This window comes from Pimephales promelas, chromosome 15 (genome assembly GCF_988280905.1).
Source record: "Pimephales promelas chromosome 15, fPimPro1.hap1.1, whole genome shotgun sequence".
Classification (NCBI taxonomy): domain Eukaryota; kingdom Metazoa; phylum Chordata; class Actinopteri; order Cypriniformes; family Leuciscidae; genus Pimephales; species Pimephales promelas.
Genome location: NC_142783.1, coordinates 3,551,377 through 3,573,698, shown reverse-complemented (window position 1 = coordinate 3,573,698; position 22,322 = coordinate 3,551,377). Strand labels below are relative to the sequence as shown.

General features: G+C 36.2%; 1 protein-coding gene across 2 annotated transcripts in view; it reads left to right on the top strand.

Moving 5' to 3' along the window:
* Window positions 1-22,322, top strand: part of aqr (aquarius intron-binding spliceosomal factor) — a 111,663-nt gene that overhangs the window by 54,044 nt on the left and 35,297 nt on the right. For both annotated transcript variants that reach the window (XR_005618343.2, XM_039650957.2), the window contains exons 25-28: window positions 4,334-4,469; window positions 12,664-12,873; window positions 18,774-18,911; window positions 21,190-21,261. Coding sequence is in view for 1 of the 2 variants with exons in the window: in XM_039650957.2 (XP_039506891.2) it covers window positions 4,334-4,469; window positions 12,664-12,873; window positions 18,774-18,911; window positions 21,190-21,261 (556 nt within the window). In the remaining variant the exon portion in view is untranslated. The remainder of the gene's footprint in view (window positions 1-4,333; window positions 4,470-12,663; window positions 12,874-18,773; window positions 18,912-21,189; window positions 21,262-22,322) is intronic.

Here is a 22,322-nt window from a genome sequence, read left to right as displayed (position 1 = left end):
AGAAAGTCAAAGGCCCTTTCTAATCTAAAAAGAGCTTTTAATTGCTATAATCCTCTATTGACATCAGATAACACTCACATTTGACCCATGACCTGCTGGGTTTCTGAGGTAATAAGGAAAAAGCAGGATATTTATTCTTAAGTAACGATCGATTAAAAGTGTGTGAAAATATATGCTTTGAAGAAGTTTATTTTCAGCTAGAGCTTTCCTCATGCTTTGGTGAACCATTGAGCTCTGACAAAAGCAAGAAAGTGTCTGTGCAATACTGTATGTGACATCTGTGTCACAACATCCACCTCATTTCATCATGCGTTTAAAACGGAGGATTTTACTCCACAAACACACTGCATGACTCTTGGAGTTAGATTCACAAATGAATATCTCCAGTGAATCAGTCAAAAAGAAGATTTTTGAATAAAACCAGAGGAAAAATTGGATACTAGGGGTGTTATATATCGAGACTTCGTAATATGTATCGTTGATGTCAACTATTTGATTCGCGATATAGAGTTAGTTAAGACTCCGCTTACTGTATTTATAAGCTGTATTTCTTCCAAATGTATTCACCCTCATGTCGTTTCGTTCAACTTCCAAACTTGGGCTGTCAATCTTTCTCTATAATACTATTCGAATTCAAATCCTTATTTTATGTAATATTCGAATATTAAATGCTCAAATTAATCCTATTATTAATATTTACAACATTACACATTCTTATCGATCGTCAATGCCACTATAGCCTGTGGTTGTTGTTACACGTTCTGTCCACTAGAGGGACATCTAACATTACTACATTAAACATTTAAGGGCGGTTTACACCTGGCCACTTCATGCGTTTTCTCAAAAAATGTGTTTTTTGCGAAACGGATATAAATCCGATCTTCAATTCCCGCGCTATATGCGGATTTAATGAAGTGCACGTCACCGAAAGCAACAGATTTGAGCTGCATTTTATTGATCATCGGCTAATTTCAAAATCAGCAAAGACAGCAATAAGAGAGATCGGCAACAGGCCTGGTAAGATCATTTCATTCCTTTACTTTTAATGAAGATGGTAGTGTTAAGCGCCTGCAACTTACTTTCACTTTAATTTGCGATAGATTGTGGCGCGTTGGCTTGATGAATAGGGGCTCAGATCTGAAGTGATGTGATCGTCATATTGCGTCGGAATCCGCGCATAACATACATAGCGTGCCGCGCGATGGCAGAGAGGGAGTGAACGAGACCTTGCGAATGTGCCACGCGAAAGTTTGTCCCGCGCTCTCCTATTGTTAATAAGAAAGCGATAAGGGGCCGTTTACACCTGGTCGCTTCGGAAGTATATATTTATTTTTAAATATATATAAAAGCAATATTCGAATAGTAACTTTAGCACTCGAATAGTATCGATTTTTTTTAATATTCGAATTATATTCGAATTTCGGAATTCGTTCCAACAGCCCTATTCCAAACACAAATGAAGATATTTTTTATGAAACCTGAGATTTCTGTCCCGTCATTTAAAGTCCATTCCTCTATTCCTCATAAATAATATGAATGAACCTCTTTATATGATGAACCGATTCATACCGTTAAAAGCTTGCGTCACGCGAAAACACGAGTAAATGCGGAAGTTAAATTTTTGGATGAAGTAACCATTAACAGTTTGTGAATAGTCGTTTTATGTGTGACATAGCGAGCACCGGTAGAGTCGTAGTCAAAATGCACGATAGACTGAGACGCCTTACAGGCTAACATAGTTCTAAAGGGCCGTACACACGGGGACGATATCTGCTCAAGTTATTCGTCAGCGTTTTTTAACGCGTTTTTTGTGTTCACACCCAAGCGATTTTCACTGACGATGAGCCGAGTGAACATGCAAATTCATTCCCTGACATTAGATGGCGCCCGTTTGCTCTACAATACAACTCCCTAACAGTTCTCTTTTATCAAGATGTTTGTAGTCCCTGTCGCGTTTGTCAAATAGTTCTTTATGTTTCTTTATGTTATTCATCTTGCCTCGCATCTTCCTCGGCTATTTCTTCCTGGCTGTGTACTGTAGACGGCGACGCGTATCTTCTTCGCCGTTACGCATGTGTGCTCGGTAAGACCGTTTTGTGTTTGAGCGCCCCCAAGTTGTGTTTTACTGTAACTTCAGAAGCTCCAAACACGTGAGCAAAAGCACCAATCTCATTGGTCGGATAGTTTTTGACCCGGCGCGTCAAACTAAAAAAAACGAACCTGAGGCGTTTTTTTGTTTTTTTGTTTTTTTTAAATGACGCTTTTCCGCGTCGGTGTGCACACTCACATTGGCGCCCTTTGTTTAGTCACTAGGCGTTAAACGTCGGCGAATATCGCACACAAAATTTGTCCCGGTGTGAACAGGCCTTAAGACTGTTACCTTGGCAACCAGCAGTAACAATCAGTTACAGTACTAACCCTAACAGCCAAAAGAAAAGGGAAAATGGCCCTTACCATATATATTCATCACCATCTCGGTGTCTTTAAAGCTACACTGTGTGATTTTTACCCCCATCTAGCGTTGAAAAGGTATATGACCATTCAGTGAATATTAGTTTCTGTTCCTCTCAATTCCGATTTCGTTTTAACTCCTACGGTGGCCAATGTAGTCCAAGATTAACATGGCTTCCAGTTCGACCTCGTCCATGAGTGTTAACTCAAACGTAAACGCGAAAGGCAAAGCTTGAATTAACGGGATGTCGCTCTTTGGCTAATGTACTTTCAAGATGGAGGGGCAACATGGCGACCGCTTACCCGTATGTATTTTCAATGGCATATTATACACTCACGAGAATACTTTATTACTTGATCGAAGTAAATATACATTAATGAGCACATATATATTTTTGAAAGAACTAACTGTTTTTAGCTAACAATAAACTAAAAGAGTTACACAGTGTAGCTTTAAGTTTCTCTTGGGGTCCTCCTCCCGTTGTAGGATATTTCTTCTTAAATCAAAGTACTGTAATACTCCAAGGCACTCGAATCGTGTGTACAAAAGTTAAAAAGCCTTTATTAGATCATGGCTTTAGTTCATAAAGTTGGTGACTGATGCACCTACGCGTTACGGCTTATGCCTTCGTCAGGGTGTGTGTTGCAAACTAAGTCACAGGTGCATTTTAAGTTGCAGTTCATTAATCTAAATATTAAACACTTGGTCACACCATGCAACGTTAGCCAGCAGGGAGCAGAGTTCAACAGATAGCATAATATCATACATAATATAAAATAAATAAATAAAAATAAAAAAAATATTCAATAAGAAATTCAATAAGTGTAAAAAAAGAAAAAAAAGAATTCAATTACTAAAAAATAATAATAATGAAAGAAAAAAAACTATATACATCCAGATGAAACATTTTAAGCGATATCTTAATTAGGGAATACAAATCAAAACAGATCGATATAATTTATTCAACGAAATGGTGTAGAAAAACAAACATCAATCAAAATATATAAATCAATGGATATATTCAATACGACTTATTGCATGAGCAGTAATTCACAAAAATGGTACAAAGTCTAGTTCTCCATAAGCCTGGAAATGTAGTAGCTTTCAGTGAGTAAATCCAGAAAGATTTTCTTTGTAATAACCTCTCAACCCTATCGCCTTCTCTTATGGACTTGGGGATATGTTCAATGCCTGTTATCTTTAGTGTACTTGGGCTTCCATGATTTGTATCTCTATAATGAATGGCCATAGGATATAGAGGATTACAAACTCCAATGGCATTTTTATGTTCTGATAATCTTTTCTTTAGTTTTCTAGCAGTCATTCCTATATAAAAACATGGACACTCCAACCTATAGATCACAAATGAGGTATTACAATTGATAAAAGATCAGTGATTACAGTTGCCACACTTATAATTTCCTGCGCTTGAACTTAACCACGTATTGGATTTCTTAGATGACTTCTCACTAATTTGTCTTTGATTGTTGGTGCTTTTTCGAAATGCAATGGAAGGAGATACAGGCTAAATATTTTTTTTTTTTTACATCTTGTACATTTTTTCTGAACGTCTTTAATGCTCCACCCAACGCTGGTAATCTTTGTCCAAATGAAACATTTCCTCTTGTTTCTACATTCTCCGCTAAATTTCCCCGGTAAAATGTCCTTGTAACTGCCACACTCCTCCAACAAACACATATTTTCCGCTAGGCTAAACATAAGATAGTCAGAGTCTTCAGTGCTTTGTGCAACGGTCTGATTTAGACGTCTATCTGAAGTCTGACGATCTTCTATATCTAAGCCATAGTCAAAGTCTGTTGTGGTGAAACTGTTCTGCGTGGTTCAGTCGTCTTGAGTGTGAACGGTCCCGTCCTCTGTCAGGTATGGACGAGTGAACTATGTGCTGTCCCGGCGTCTGGAGCTCCTGCGAGAGGTGGCCCGTCTGCAGGACAGTCTCGGTGTGCCCGGGGACGTTTCCTACACATGCGAGACCGCTGGACACTTCTACCTCTACCAGGTACCCAAACGCTTCCTTATGAACTTAAAACTAGCGGAGCACCCAAAGTAATAGTAGCAGTGTTAGTTGTGCAGTCATACTCTTGACAATCTGTTTAATTGATATTCAGGTGATTTTAACTCTTAACCCTCAGGTGCCACACTTGTTATCTTCCCGGTCAAAAGTGACCGGACACCTAAAAATGAAACTTTCTCCATCCCAGTAAAACCAATGCAATTTATTTTTGTTCTATAATATTTATTCTTTTTAATTTAGTATTTTGAGACAATTTAATTGAATTTATTAATATTTATGCAATATTTATGGTTTATTTTTGCCATGGAAATATATATATATATATTTTTTATATATATTATTTTTTTCAAAAAAATATTAATGCAGTATTTTAGTTTAATATAGAGTCTAGGCCTTCAGAAAAAAAATTTTTTTTGAAGAAAATTAGCACCATCTGGTTACAGTATAGAGAAAAAGCGTAGAATAATGGTGTAACCACTAGATGACGTGTACAGCTCTCTATGGAGAGGCATGTGAATTCCCCAGATGTTTATAAACACATTTTTTTTGTTGGTGGTGGATTTCAATATACAATATATAGTTGAAACAATCTCAAACTATTTCTTATAATAAAAAAAAATTGACAAACAAAAATACACCATTATTTATTTATTTATTTATTTTTTCATTTTTTTTTATTTTTTTTTACAATTTCCCATTCATTTCCTATGGGGGTCATTTTTGACCAAAGACCACAAGTGTGACTATTTTTTTTATGACCACTTAGCATGCTCAGATCATGACCTCAATTTTTTTGTGTGTTCACATACATAATGCCATAAAAGTCATCAAGTTTCATAACATTGCGATATAGCTGTGATTTTTAAAAACTCAAAACATACTTTTTGTAATCAAAATTTATTGGTGTATATGTGTATAAAAGTGTGTGTGTGTTGGTGGGTGTGTCTGTTTTGCACTCTAGATGTTGTAGAGTGTCACCCCTTTCCTGCGGTGTACTTTTTTTTAGAATTGTGTCCGATTTGTAGATTTTGTCAATTTCCCATTCATTTCCTATGGTCGTCATTTTTCACCGAAGAGCACAAGTTTGACTATTTTTTTTACGACCACTTAGCCTGCTCAGATCATGACCTCAATTTTTTTGTGTGTGTTCACATACCCAATGCCATAAAAGTCTCCGAATTTCGTAACATTCTGATGAAGCTGTGATTTTTAAAAAAATTCAAAACAGAAAATTTTTCGGTCAGAAATGACCGAAGAGCACCAGAGGGTTAACTTTAATGGCCAAAAATAGGATATTTTTGCTATATTTAGCTGTCTCACATTTCAACACTGTTATCATATTATTTGCTCCCTGCGAGTAAAATAACAAAAAACAACGACATTACATAAAATGGTGACGAACAGGAAGGGAAAAATGAATGAAATGAGATATTTGAATTGGGATCTTGAGAGAGAAACGGGTACAGGATGATCAGCTCAGCTCTCAATACATAAAATAATTTAAAAGAAGCATTATAAAAAGCTAATGTAAGATTATGCTGATATCTTAGAGAGCAGGGCGGCTGAAATGTACAGTAGTTGCAAAAAAAAGTGATGATATGATCATATTGTATATTTTTAAAACTTAATTTATTTCACTAATTCAACGTAAAAGGTGAAAATAATACATTATATAGACTCGTTACATGCAAAGTGAGATATTTTAAGCCTTTGTTTGTTATAATCTTTATGATCTGATGAACTTCAAAAATAGAATATTGGGAAAAGGTTTTCATAAGCTTGTAAGCCATAATTATCAAAATGATAACAAATAAATGCTTGATGTATATCTCACTTTGCATGTAATGAATATTAGTTTCACCTTTTAAGTTGAATTACTGAACTTTTGCACGAAATGCATATTTTTCCAGTGCCTTTTTTTTCCTGAGGTTGTCTGTATTATGTAACATACATTGCCTTATACAAAAATGTCCAGTAACTTGAGCACTGAATGATATATCATTTTAACAGATAATATATATTGTATTTACTAGAAGCATTCCAGTAAATCCTGCTAACTGGGATTAGAAGTGAAAAGGGGAGATATATTACTTTTAAATGTATTGTTGTTGTTAAGGATAACCCCTTGAGATGAAACATCTCGTTTTCGAGGGGGTCCTCGAGGCAAAACACAAATAATACAACACATGTACATTCACTCACACAAAAGCTCTACCTCATCTTTTTAAAGCGTCCGTGTGAAAACAAACCTGGAAAGAGACGCCGGCGTTCAGGGAGAAAAACAAGAGATTCTTAGTGCATTCCAGTGAATTATTAATGGGATATCTCATCAATTAAATCTGCGAGCAGATGCGCAGTACACACTGTCCTTTAGTCATACTGTTAAGGGGAAAATGGAAATAATCAGAAGGATGCGCAATGCAGCGACTGAAAAGAGCTCTAGCCATAGGTATTCTGGGTAAACCACGGCACATTAAAAAACCAAACGTTCTCGTTCTCTCCCTCTCTGCCGTGCGCTACGTACGTTATGCGCGCAGTGTGTTCTATCTCGCTCTCGATTCCGGGAGATTTGAACTAATTTTTTGCGAGCATCAGGGAGACGCTATCAATATGCGGGAGACTCCCGGATCTTCCCGGATGTCTGTATGGGAAATGCTGATGATAGCCTACAGCTTGGATAACGTGCACAATTGTGTTACGATTCAAAAACTTTATTGTTCATTAGACGAAACAAAAGCATTTCACTTTTACATGCGTGTAAGCCGCGAGAAAGATTGCATATATAGATGTATATTTTTTAACCCTTGTGCATCCTTATGGACATTTTTGTCCTTTTCAGTTTTGTTTTTTTGATCACTTTGCCTGTGTTAAAGCTAACTGCAAAAAACTTGGCACAGGTGTGTATTTTTATTGGAATTTTACTATTTCACCGTCATTTTCTTAAAAAAAATATTTTTTGCATTAGGTACAAAAAATACTCCCTCTCAGCGCCTTTTGGACAAAAATGTCCCCATTGAAACCCATTAAAACTGCCATTTTTAATCCCCGGTTCAGTTAACTATAAAATTATGCAATCTTTGTTAAGAGGCTTTCATTCTGATGGCAAGGCTTCAAAATTGTATTTTTTACTATTTTTTTATCAGATGTTGCCTTTTTTTTAAGTTTGGCCAATAAAACAAATATCGCTTTATTCCTGTTTTCTGCTTCGGCATACTACAGAGCCAAGTTACCAACTGGATAAATTATGCAACAATATTTGTGTGGGTGTGTCGGTATGGATGTCAGAGTGTGGTTAGTATGTGTGTTACAAAAAAATATGTGTGTGTGTGTGTGCGTGCATGTGTGTGTTTTAATACTGAGAGAGAAAAACTGCAAATTCAGATCCAATCACTGTGAGCTCCAGTGGGGTTTTGCTGCCACCCAATGGGGAAAATATGTTACTACGCCCAAACAAACTGTTACCCAAAGCTCATTTTTTTGAGATATCATCCTCAAATTTGGAACACAACCTATTTAGATTCATGGCTTTGATTTTATTGCAGTTTTGAGTTCAACCTGATTTAAAAAAATAAATATTTTATATAAAATATTTTTTATAAATAATTTTCATAAACTTATACCTATATAACTTTTTTTTGGGATTTATTTATTATTATTTTTTTTACTTCAGCAATAATCTGCAAAGGGTCTTCTTTAAAATGATACCAAACTTAAGTCTGTGCTCCAAAGCGTCACGTTTTTATGACAGTTTTTTGACATGGACATTTTTGTCCTCTTTTTACCTATGTGTAACTTTTTATAAATTGATGCACAAGGGTTAAATATACACTACCGGTCAAAAGTTTTAGATCAGTAAGATTTTTTATGTTTTTAAAAGAAGTCTCTTCTGCTCACCAAGGCTGCAATTATTTGATAAAAAATACACAAAAAAAACAGTAATATTGTGAAATATTATTACAATTTAAAACAGCGGTTTTCTATGTGAATATATATATAGTGAAGTGTAGTTTATTCCTGTGATCAAAGCTGAATTTACAGCATCATTGCTCCAGTCTTCAGTGTCACGTGATCCTACAGAAATTATTATAATATGATGCTCAAGAAACATTTCTGATTATTATCCATGTTGAAAACAGTTTTTTACATTTTTATTTCAGGATTCTTTGACGAATACAACAGAATTGATCTGAAATGGAAAGCTTTTGTAACATTAATCACTACCATTCAAAAGTTTGGGGTCAGTAAGAATTTATTTTTAATTTTTGGGGGAAAGATATTAGAAAATACTTTTATTCATCAAGGATGAGTTAAATTGATCAAAAGTTACAGTAAAGACATTTATAATGTTAGAGAAAAGATTATATTTTAAATAAATGCTGTTCTTTTGAACTTTCTATTCATCATAGAATTTTGGGGGTAAAAATGGTACACGACTGTTTTCGACATTGTAAATAATAATTTGTTTTTTGATAGGGGTGGGCAAAAAAATCGATTTTTCGATTAATCGTTTTTTAAAATCTCAACGGCCACGAATCGATTTTTTCCAAATTAAGGGCTCGCGGTGCAGCGTCTTCTTCCTCTCCTTTATTTCTTAAAGTGAACGCAGCCATATGTGTCTGTCATTAATTCTGTTGTCATAACAACATAATATTGCATTAATTGTAAGCAATCAGAATTAATAGCCTATGTATTTAATTCAGTCTGGACTAAAAAGACTACCCAGTGTTATTTTACATTGGATTTACTTTATTCAGTTTGTATTTCTGACATACCCAAAAAACCTACCCAAAAAAGTCTCTTTATTTGCGTCTTTATTCTGTTGTATTTATTATTCGATTTAATTCAAAGATTGAAATCAAGCTTCCATGTGTTGCATAAACTCTTAACAAAAAAATTACCCCATTGTAAAAAACAAACATTTAGGTAAGATCAATGTAATTAAAAAATGTCTGAATGTTTATATATTTATTTATCTATATCTATCTTCTTAAACATAAAATAACCTGATCCTGTTTGATCAAGCTGTGCTACTGTTCTGACTTGTCCAATTTCCAGCATCAATTTTGCATCTTGCATCAAAATCCTGTCTATTCATTGTATGCATTTAGTGTATAGTATACCTAAAATAAAGAGTTTTATATACAGGTTTGTGGCTCTTAATTTCTTTGTATTAATTAACCACTAGTAAATTTATGTCCACTGTTCTTTTTTTTTTTTTAGATAAATATAGGATTTGTATTACATCCATATTCATTATAGTTTAATTGATAATCAAATCAGGAATCGAATCGAGAATCAAAATCGAATCGAACTGAGAGCTTGCGAATCGAAATCGAATCGAATTGAACATGTGAATCGATACCCAGCCCTATTTTTTGAGCATAAAATCAGCATATTGGAATGATTTCTGAAGGATCATGTGACACTGAAAACTGATGTGTAATCAGCAACAGTAATGATGTTGAAAATTCAGCTTTGATCACAGGAATAAATTACACTTAACTATTATATTCACATAGAAAACCACTGTTTTAAATTGTAATAATATTTCACAATATTAATGTTTTTTTGTATTTTTTATGAAATAATTGCCGCCTTGGTGAGCAGAAGAGACTTCTTTTAAAAACAAAAAAAAATTGTAAACATTTGACCGGTATTGTATATAAAAGCAATATTCGAATAATAACTTCAGCATTCGAATAGTATTGATTTTTTATTTTTTTTTTAAATATTCGAATTATATTCGAATTTCGGAATTCATTCCAACAGCCCTAGTCCGGAGTAGGGCTGTCAGTTTACGTTCAAAAATCGATTGCACAATCGATCAGACCAACCAACACAAGTTTCGAAAACGAAAATAGGGACTCGATTTTAAAGGCCTTTTTCTTTTTCACCAAAAATGTGTGTTAGGTGGACAGATCAATACAGCACACAGAACATGTCGAATGCTGGAAAATAACAATGTATTTTCTGTTCACCAAATGCTTTTAATATTCGTTATTACTGCAATGCGAGTGAACAAGCGCGCCGTTATTTGTTGCGTAGTGACGTGTGTGTGTGTGTTCAAGTAAACCAGTAATGCACAGATTCTGCAATACGCTGCATTTAATATATCATGAGGATCACAAGTTGCGTATTTGCGCTAAATCCGCTCAGATTCGTCTTACGCGAACTTCCCAGCAAAGAGAGTGAACATAGAAACACACCAGATTGGCTCGTGATTGGACAACAAAGTTCATTTTTCCTGTTTAATTGATATTCAGGTGATTTTAACTCTTAACCCTCAGGTGCTCTTCGTTTCGGAGTCACACTTGTTCTCTTCCCGGTCAAAAGTGACCGGACACCTAAAAATGAAACTTTCTCCATCCCAGTAAAACCAATGCAATTTATTTTTGTTCTATAATATTTATTCTTTTTAATTTAGTATTTTGAGACAGTTTAATTGAATTTATTAATATTTATGCAATATTTATGGTTTATTTTTGCCATGGAAATATATATATATATATATATATTTTTTTTTTTATTATATATATATATATATATATATATATATATATATATATATATATATATATATATATATATTATTTTTTTCAAAAAAATATTAATGCAGTATTTTAGTTTAATATAGAGTCTAGGCCTTCAGAAAAAAAAAAATTTTTGAAGAAAATTAGCACCATCTGGTTACAGCAGCCTTTCTCAAACTTTTTTCAGTCAGGGCACCTTTCAAAAGTGCATAAAATCTCAAGGCACCCCAGTGTAAAATATAATTTAAAAACACTGCATAACCCAAATTTAAATGCAAATGTCTTGTTTAGTTAGACAGAACAGTAATGAACAGAGCATAATATGAACTGTAAATAACAATAATAATAAAAACTTTATAGCACCTTTAAAAACACAGGTTTGCAAAGTAATTCACAAAATAATTAATCAGAGACACAAATGCCATAAAACCGTAAGAGGTGGACCGCCCAATACAAGAACCCAATAACAAATCCAGACCAGGAGAACTCAAATGAAGTGCAGGATGCAGATAAAATAAAATAAAAATCCCCGGCTCTTGTGGGGATTTTCTTTTCAAAAAACGATCCATAATGCTGTAACTAAAGTGGCCTAAATTCACGTTTATTTTTACGTTTCTGTCAGTCTGAGGTGTTGCTATAACGCGTTGCTATGGATTGCGTCACTTGCGTCAAGTTGTGTGTGTCTTGCTTCGGTCTTGTGAGACGAATTTTTTTATGATTAATTTTATATGTTTATCTAAAATGAATTTACAATTTTATTAATATGTTCATATGTTTAAAAAGAAGAATGTAAATTCAAATATATTTATATAAGAAAAATGTCAGCTGTTTTTTTTTCTGGGTTTTTTTTTTTTCCACATTTTTTTTAGCCTACGTAATTTTTTGGCGGCACCCCTGACACAGCTAGGGGGCACCCCAGTGTGCCGCGGCACCCACTTTGAGAAAGGCTGGGTTACAGTATAGAGGAAAAGCGTAGAATCATGGTGTAACCACTAGATGACATGTACAGCTCTCTATATGGAGAGGCATGTGAATTTCCCAGCTGTTTTTTTTTTTTTTTTTTTTTTTTTTACATTTTCCCATTCATTTCCTATGGGCAAAGTTCATTTTTCCCACATTTGGCGAGTCGAGTGTTAATCTCAATCCCTGAATGTTGCGCTCCTGTTTGTCATTGTGCTGAAACTTCACCAATAAATCCTCAGAAATATTGCTGACTTGTGCGTCTCAAGCGCCTCTTTACGCTCGTCCTAACGCCTGTTAGGTGTCCGTGGATTTGCCTGTATTTGGTGTTGAAAATGGAAACGTCTTTAGATGGAAAATTGATTTTACAATCGATTGAATGAACAGCACTAGTGTGGAGTGCAGGACTGATCTGTGAATCTAGGCAGCGCTTTCATTTGTGCTCATCTTATCGCTCTCTGTGGTTCGATACATCACGCTGTGGTCTGTAGATTCATATCAGCGCCTCGGGGGGATCCTCACGGGCCATTAACTCGGATCACAGAGATTACAGTGAAACGCGTGTTGTACTAATTAAGTGTGTATTGTGACAAGGCTGTTTGTCCATTGATGCGCTGTTAATGAGTTCTGCCCCTGAAACCCTCAGGCGCTGATTTTATCTGCCTGTCTGTCTATCTCTCGTGTCGTAGGTCATTTCCCGTTGGGAGGAGTACATGAGTAAAGTGAAGCCGAAGCCCAGCCGAGAGGTGCCGGTGGAGGACGTGGCGTCACACTTCCCGTTCCAGAAGTACTTCTCCAATGCTCCTCAGCCAGTGTTCAAAGGACACTCGTACCAGGAGGACATGGACATCGCCGAGGGCTGCTACCGCCACATACGCAAGATCTTCACACAGCTAGAGGTACGGCTGGACCACAGAGACGGTTATATTATTAATTACGCTTACATACTTTTTTTGCCTTTTATCCTACACATGTGAATCTTCTCTTGCCCCGCGATTCGATTCGATTCGGGTTCAGGGGGTAATGATTCGATTATAAAACGATTCTTGATGCATCTTTTCCTCCGAATCTTTTATTAATAATAATTGTTATTAATATTTACAATACAATTGTTTTTGTTATTTAAATTTGAACTTAAATTTAAATTAAAACTTAAAAACTTAAATTAAACAAACAAACAGTAGAACAAATACAATATGGGGAAATACAATTAAATTATTTTAACAAGTAAGAAATAATACAGAAATGGAATAATCAAATGTAAAAAAAATAATTACTAATCTCAATACATAGATGGGGGAAAGTCTATTTTGGTTAAGGGACAGTTTATCTGAAATAAATACATAATAGTACAATAAAAAATTGGCAATAAAAAAAGTCGTTTAATTTATAAATCCTAATTAATGTAGTTGCAAGCAGCAATCACAGGGCAAAGCACAACAGCAGAAGGTCTGTTACATGTACATTAAATACATGTCATCCCTGATGATAATTTGACCCAAAACAATATAATGTAATTCCTCATTACTTTTGACCAGTAGGTGTCGCTGTCACCAAATTGATATGGTGTTGTCAGAGAATGGTTACATGCAAAGTTTAACGTAATTATGCCAAAGTGAGATCCTTTTTTAGTGACTTGTCAGATTTGACAAGGGTATTCAATTGTAAATAGCCAATAAAGAGCACCTAGTGAGTCTTGATGTTGTTTTTGGGCTCCACTAGGGATGTAACGATTCACTCAACTCACGATGCCATACGATTCACGATACCGCTTTCATGATACGATTTTTCTTACCATTTTTGAGAATTATGAACAAATGAGAATTAAGACAAATTATAAAATGAAAAAGTGTCTCTTTTATTATTTCTCAGACATTTTTCATTTTGAAATATATTTGTCAAATAATAAAACTACATTGAAAAAAAAAAATTCAACTCTGTCTGGTCAAGAGGCTGGACACTGGTACCTTCGCACATTTAGGCCCCGCCCACACTACTGCGTTTTCGTTTAAAAACGGAGACCTTTTTCTACGTTTGCACCTCCCGTCCAGACTAAAACGGGAAAAACGAAGACCTAAAACGGAGAAGTTTAGAAACGCTGCAGCTGCGTTTTGCGTTTTGAAACTCCGTAGGGCGTTTTAGTGTGGACGAGACAAAACGTAGGACTTCAGAAACGCTGACGCAGGGGCTGACGCTCGGCTCTATGATTGGGTGTTGTCAGTCATGACGTATCCTTCCCTGATTCGCCAACCACTGTTTACACCGGCACGCGCATGCGTGATCCGCGTTTTCAGTCGTTTTAATGTGGACGGAGATGATTTCTAATACGCAGATAAAACAGAGATTGTATTCGTTTTAATTCTCCGTTTTTAAACGAAAACGCAGTAGTGTGGACGGGGCCTAATAAAAGACTGTAAAATCAGTAGCCGACCACATTGACAGGCGTTTTACATTGTAATAAAGGAAAGATTTGAATTTTGTCATAATTTGTATCATTAAACTAGAGAGAGTTAAAAAAAAACAGAACATTTCGCAAAATATGCCATAAATAAAAACAAATTATTAAAAAAAAAAATAAATCCATGTACACGACATTTAGAGAAAGAGATAGTAAAATAAATACAACACATGGTTGCCATGGAAACGCTGACGCACCTTGTGATCTCCGTAGCTCTCACACTTGTCGCATTAATGACTTTTACATGAAAACGGAGGTGATGTGCTTCTCGCGGTGGTGATTATTATTAGTCTACGAAGAGTCAAAATGCCGCCACAGCTCCGATTTGAATGAGTCGGCGTCTACGCTTGCCGTCGCCATGTGTTTGACAGCGTGAGCGGAGCAAACCAAGCGTTTTCAGTTCATTACTATCATAAGTCAGTCCCTCCAGAAAAACGCGATTATGCGATCGCTGAATTCAATGCAAATTCAGCCAAAGTCCGCATATTTATGCGGGGGCCGCATTTTTTCAAATACGCCGCACTTTCGCCGCATAAATTGCCGATTTCCGTGCAAAATATGCGGGGTTTGCATAATTTCATAATCCTCGCATTTTCGTTGCAAAAAAGTCACATGTATCTTAGCAGAAAGTTGAAAAATGTTGCGTTTGCTACACACAAGAGCAGCCATTTCCCCCTGTTTCCATGCAGACGTTATGAAGTGACGCAATTACGCGACGCCGGACAGACTCACGGAGGCGGTTGACATCTCACAAATCGAACTCGTATAACTGTCTGTCACACGTTCTACCGTCACATCGTTACTTAATAAACAACATAAGATAAAAGAAGTAGCATCAAACAGAAATTACCTGCACACATGGGGCGTTCGAGGCGCACATATAACAGTGCAGAGAGTTCAACAGGGAGCGCGCAGCTCTTAAAGGGGCCACACCTTATTTACACTCGTTACAGTCTGAAATAAAATAAGATGAGAAATTAAATATTCCCAGCACTTTCTATGATGTAGTATGCTTGCTTATCAAAGGAAATAATAAGAAATGACTCTTACATTAGCCTAGTGAGAACAGGGTGTTGGGGGAATCACTTTTTTTTCTCTTTTTCATCAAACCGCAATTTTTGCAAATTCCTGCAATCGCATAAAATTGCATAAATATCCCGCATATTCCATCGCATTTTTAAAGAAAACGGGCCGCATAATCAATAAATTTTTTGCCCACAACAATCACAAAAAAACTCAGCGTTTTTCTGGAAGGACTGAATACTATTATGGTAAATGTTATATATAAATCGCAAATTTTTTTCACAAATTTTTGGAAGTTACCACCACAAAATCAGTCATTTTGATCGCAAAAATCACAAAAAAAAAATCGTGAAATCCTGGAGGGACTGATAAGTGAGTGCTCACACAAGCTCTAGTTCCTTAGGAATGAAGTGAAAACACTCGCTAAAGGTTCGCGCCAGTGTGTGCTCGCTGCTATTGTGCCTGTAAAGCGAGGTTCACAACTTCACAGTAGGCTATTCCCCTGTCCTGCTGTTTAAAACGTGCATCGCGATTCCTTTAACACTTCAACCGACTTGAATCGTCACACATTTTGATCGATTTTCAACCGGTTGCGAGTGAATCAATACATCCCTTGGCTCCACTAGAATAGGGTTTCATGCTTGAATGTTACTAAGAAAACCACATAAATTTTCCCCCACATTTGTTGCGGCTCCTCTCTTCCCAGTCTGTCAGGAACACTCTGTTTAGTTCCCGTCTCTTCTGAAAAGCACACTGTGCTCTGATTGGTCGACTGGAGCAGTGTGCTGTGATTGGTCGAGCGCTTCGAGTGTGTTTGGGAAATGTCCCGCCCCGGAGTTCAGAAACTAATCATATTAGAGAGGTTTTTTTAATGCTCAAACAGAAACACACTAAAGAATGCACACTTTAAACGCATAGTTTGCCCATTTGTGCTTTCATCCATGAAGATAAATCCATCAATAATCATCCCCCTCCCCTCCTTTAAGGCCCGTTATTCTGGGATGCCCTCTTCTTTGATGTTGATTTCTCATCCTTTCATCCTTTGTGTTGATTTTGCTGACAACAAAGACACGTCCCTGTAATAAAGTTGTGCGTCATCATAGCCACAATGCTGCTGTGTGTGTGTGTTTGGGTCTGTCCCTCAGCTGTCACTGCTGAAGACTCAGGGTTAAGAGAAAAAACTTATCAGCCTCATCAATATTGAATGGTTTGATGGGTTTAATATTAATGCAGAAGCGCATCAAATATTCATTTCCCAATGGACACGGTCCTGAAAATATCCAGCTGGGTTAACCTCTCTTCACCGCACAGATCCGAGCCACTATCGAACAGAAACGGATACTCGATATCTGAGTGTGCCGCCCACCTCGAGAAGAAACCAAAGATGCCGTTTCTAACAAATGACAGGAAGTAGAAAGAAACACAATCACTTCTAATGGATGTTCCAACACCAATCTCATCTTGTGAAATTCAGTCATTCAAAATATTGTGGCGACTTGCGTTTTAACCCGCTGCACATTTCTAATACATCTAAATTATAAATGTAATCAAAAGTAGCTGAAAAAAATGATATGTAAAAGTAACTTGTATGTTGTTTGTAATATTACAAGATGAACACTTACTGAACTAAAGCAACTTTATTTTTTTTTTAGAAAAATTGTTTAAATGTGAGTATCAAATATGATCATCAGACTTTTAAGGAACGTTTATTTGTTCATCTTTCAATCATCAGCATTGTATTGCATTACACGTGTTTTGATAATAAAACTAAAATAAATAAATAAAACTAATAAAACACTTTTTTGTTTTAACCCTCAGGTGCTCTTCAATGCAATTGGTTTTATTTTTGTTCTATAACATTTATTCTTTTTAATTTAGTATTTTGAGACAATTTAAATGAATTTATTAATATTTATGCAATATTTATGTTTTATTTTTGCCATGGAAAAATATATATTATTTTCTATATAGATATTATTATTTTTTTCAAAAAAATATTAATGCAGTATTTTAGTTTAATACAGAGTCTAGGCCTTCAGAAAAAAAATATTTTTTCAAGAAAATTAGCACCATCTGGTTACGGTATAGAGAAAAAGCGTAGAATAATGGTGTAACCAATAGATGGCGTGTACAGCTCTCTATGGAGAGGCATGTGAATTCCCCAGCTGTTTATGAACACATTTTTTTTGTTGTTGTTGGTGGATTTGTATATATAGTTGAAACAATCTCAAAAACTATTTCTTATAAAAAAAAATGACAAACAAATATTCACATACAATTACAATTATACAATTTCCCATTAATTTCCTATGGGGGTCATTTTTGACCAAAGACCACAAGTGTGACTTTTTTTTTTAAGACCACTTAGCATGCTCAAATCATGACCTCAATTTTTTTGTGTGTTCACATACATAATGCCATAAAAGTCACCAAGTTTCGTAACATCGCGATGAAGCGATTACTTTTTGTAATCAAAATTTATTGATGTGTATGTGTATAAAAGTGTGTTTGTGTGTGTGTGTTGGTGGGTGTGTCTCTTTTGCACTCTAGATGTTGTAGAGTGTCACCCCTTTCCTGCGGTGTACTTTTTTTTAGAATTGTGGCCGATTTGCAGATTGTACATAAAAAAATTCAGAGAATTTTTTTTGTGTCAATTTCCCATTCAAAAGTGAGCAAAAGTGTGACTCGTTTTTTTACGACCACTTAAATTGCTCGAATAATGACCTCAATTTTTTTGTGTGTTCACATACCCAATGCCATAAAAGTCACCAAGTTTCGTAATTTTCTGAAGAAGCTGTGATTTTTAAATATTCAAAACAAATTTCTTTAATCACAATTTATTGGTGTTTTTGTGTATAAAAGTGTGTGTGTATGTGTGTGTGTAGGGGTGGGTATATGTGTTTTGCACTCTTGATGTTTTAGAGTGTCACCCCTTCAATGCTGAGCACGTTTTTTCTGCATCGTGGCCGATTTGTAGATTGTACACAATAAAATTCTCAAAGTTTTTGTGTTTTTGTCAATTTCCCATTCATTTCCTATGGTCGGTCATTTTTGACCGAAGACCACGAGTGTGACTATTTTTTTTACGACCACTTAGCCTGCTCAGATCATGACCTTAATTTTTTTTTGTGTTCACATACATAATGCCATAAAAGTCACCAAGTTTAGTAACATTCAGATGAAGCTGTGATTTTTAAAAATTCAAAACAGAAAATTTTTCGGTCAGAAATGACCGAAGAGCACCTGAGGGTTAAGCGTGTCCATGTGTGGTTTCAGCGCTGAGGTGTTCATAAGGCTTCTTCTTCTTCTCTCCTGCAGGAGTTCAGGGCTTTTGAGCTGTTGCGCAGCGGGCTGGACCGATCCAAATACCTGCTGGTGAAAGAGGCCAAGATCATCGCCATGACCTGCACACACGCCGCTCTCAAACGCCACGACCTGGTGGAGCTCGGCTTCAAGGTATCACACAAACACATCGTCCTCGTCAACCTCTCCTTTTTATAGCTTAGTTAAACCAGGTTTCAAAGCATTTTTCATGGGGTGACATGTTGGAATCATAAAAAATGCTGCATTTGACAGACAAGATCAATAAAATGAACAGAATCAGCACACAACCACAAATGTACACCAGGAGTTTCTGACTAAGTGGATGTGTCTCTAAAAATGTGAACTGTTTTTTTTAAGCCAGTTCCTTACAGGGTTTCTACGCAATTTGGAAAAATATGGAATTTGATTTGAGAAATTTCCAGGTCTGGAAAAGTATGGAAAAAAGAAAGCAGAGTATGGAAAAATACACTGCTCAAAAAAATAAAGGGAACACTAAAATAACACATCATAGATCTGAATGAATGAAATAATCTTATTAAATACTTTTTTCTTGTTTTTACTTTTTAAGTGTTGTTTAAGTGTTCCCTTTATTTTTTGGAGCAGTATATTTGCATTTCCAGACTATTGCACCTATTTAGTTTTCTACAATTAAGAATTTAATGAAAATAAATGTGTTTTCATGGCAGCTGTTTAGTGATTGTTAAACACATTGGTACACTTTTTCATTATGCAAAACTGCCAGTTATAAGTGTTTTTTGATTTCTTCTCACGATATTCTTAGTAGCGTATTACAGAGTCTCTAAAAGGACATTAAGAAAGCATTAACGCTGCACACTGAGCACCCTATTGCACCATCAGCCCATATCGCGGTGTGGTTTCTTGGCCGCCACTGTGTAAGCCTTGAAATATGACATACTGCCCTAGCCAAACCCAAATATTAAACACTATCACAGTACCAGTCTTTTTTATTATAGACCCTTGAACTTGGCAAATTGTGCCATCAGCTCATTTCGTGGCACGGTTTCTCCGCCGCCACTGAGGGTGTGTAAAATAGGACATTAAGCCCTGATGTTAGAGGTACTACCCAAGGAAAGCCAAATTTTTAGCAAATAGATCTTGATTAATTTGCTCTCGTTTTTTTCTTCAAAGCAAAATGGCAGTGACACATAAAGGAAATAAGTTATAGTTTATACACATCTAGAAATTGTAATACATAAGAACACAAACAATTCCAGTGCGCAAATGAATAGTTTCTTGAGGGCGCGAAAAAGTTTCTGGCATCCATGCAGAAGTCTGTAAAAAAATATATATTTATCTAATTTTATATACATGTGTATATATATGTATTTATATGTATATGTCTGGAATGTTGAAATGGATAATGTGTGGAAACCCTGTAATTAACTGATGTACTACAGTAAATGTGCAAGTCCACACTTAAAGGAGTAGTTCACTTTTGAAAAAACTTTTGCTGATAATTTACTCACCCCCATGTCATCCAAGATGTCCATGTCTTTATTTCCTCAGTCGAAAAGAAATTAAGGTTTTTGATGAAAACATTCCAGGATTTTTCTCCATATAATGGACTTCAATGGGAACCAGACGGTCGGAGGTCCAAACGAGAGTTAATAACAGTTTCAGATGCAGCTTCAAATGTCTTTAAATGACACCAGACGATGAATAAGGGTCTTATCATGCGAAACGATCGGTTATTTCAAAGCTTATTCCAAAAATGTAACTTTTCTAAGGACAAATGCTAGCCTTTCTCCATTCTGTGAGGCGCGTTTGTAACGTCACGTAATACGTAATTACGTTCAAAAGGTCACGGGCGACGTAGCAGGAAGTACAGAGTCAGTGTTTACAAGTTGAACGCATAGGTTGAACGTGAAAACTAACTCAAACGCCGTTTACAAAAAAGGAATTAAAAGGTAAAACAACGATGTCGGACGATTTTGATTCTGTACTTCCGGCTACGTCGCCCGTGACCTTTTGAACGTAATTACGTATTACGTGACGTTACAAACGCGCCTCACAATATATTACAAGGCTAGCATTTGTCCTTAGAAAAGTTACATTTTTGGAATAAGTTTTGAAATAACCGATCGTTTCGCATGATAAGACCCTTATTCATCGTCTGGTGTCGTTTAAAGACATTTGAAGCTGCATCTGAAACTGTTATTAACTCTCGTTTGGACCGTCTGGTTCCCATTGAAGTCCATTATATGGAGAAAAATCCTGGAATGTTTTCATCAAAAACCTTAATTTCTTTTCGACTGAGGAAAGAAAGACATGGACATCTTGGATGACGTGGGGGTGAGTAAATTATCAGCAAAAGTTTTTTCAAAAGTGAACTAATCCTTTAACATTAACATCTCCTGCCTTAATACTGACTCGCTTGATCTTTCTCTAGTACGATAATATCCTGATGGAGGAGGCAGCTCAAATACTGGAGATCGAGACCTTCATCCCTCTACTGCTGCAGGTACCACACTCTCTTGCTTCAAATATGGTTTGTTTTGTTTATTGTTATATAGTTATGTAAAGTTCAGATTAGAGGAGCCTTCGTTTCAACCACACAGCCCTCGCGTCACATGAGATTCTAAATGATTAATGCAAAAGTTATGCAACTGAAAATGTTCCTTTGAAGATTCTGTATCTCTAAGCTCTTACTTTCCGAGAGCCTGCTGTGCTCTGATTGGTCAGATGGCCTAGTCTGTTGTGATTGGTCTACTCTGCTCTGATTGGTCAGATGGCTCAGTCTGTTGTGTTCGGTCTACTCTGCTCTGATTGGTCAGATGGCCCAGTCTGTTGTGATTGGTCTACTGTGCTCTGATTGGTCAGATGGCTCAGTCTGTTGTGTTCGGTCTGCTCGGCTCTGATTGGTCAGATGGCCCATTGTGTTCGGCCTACTCAGCTCTGATTGGTCAGATGGCCCAGTCTGTTGTGATTGGTCTACTCAGCTCTGATTGGTCAGATGGCCCAGTCTGTTTAGGGATGGGACGATAACCGGTTTCGCGATAAACCACGATAAAATATACTGACGGTTAGTATTATCGTTTAAAATGTAATTATCATTAAAACCGTGTTTGATTATCGCGATTAATAACTCACTGTAAATCCTGTCGGCCAGTCTGACGCAGCCGCGCGCTGCACGCAATGTTTACTATTCGAGAAGGAATTCAGAATTCAGATTCAGCCTTTTAAGAGGACCAAATCTGGAGTGTGGTCATAGTTAGGCGTTTACTAAAGTCCTAAGGGAAACTTGATCGAGGATAGTCACCCTGTCTGCAGAACAAAAAGTCACTGTCCAAAAGAAACGTCTTCTTGTGTAACCATCACCCGCTGTTGTATAGCGAACACAAGGCAAGTTAACTTTGACTTCAATACCGAAACTAGGTCTGGGAAACAATTGGGCAATGGGCACGAAATGTTGTTTTGAGTTTAAACATTTTATGTCACTCACTTGAAATAGAAGTGAAGCTTCCGCGAAGAAAATTTTGCAGCAAGTGTCTTTGAGCCGACGAACGAACATGTATAGATGCA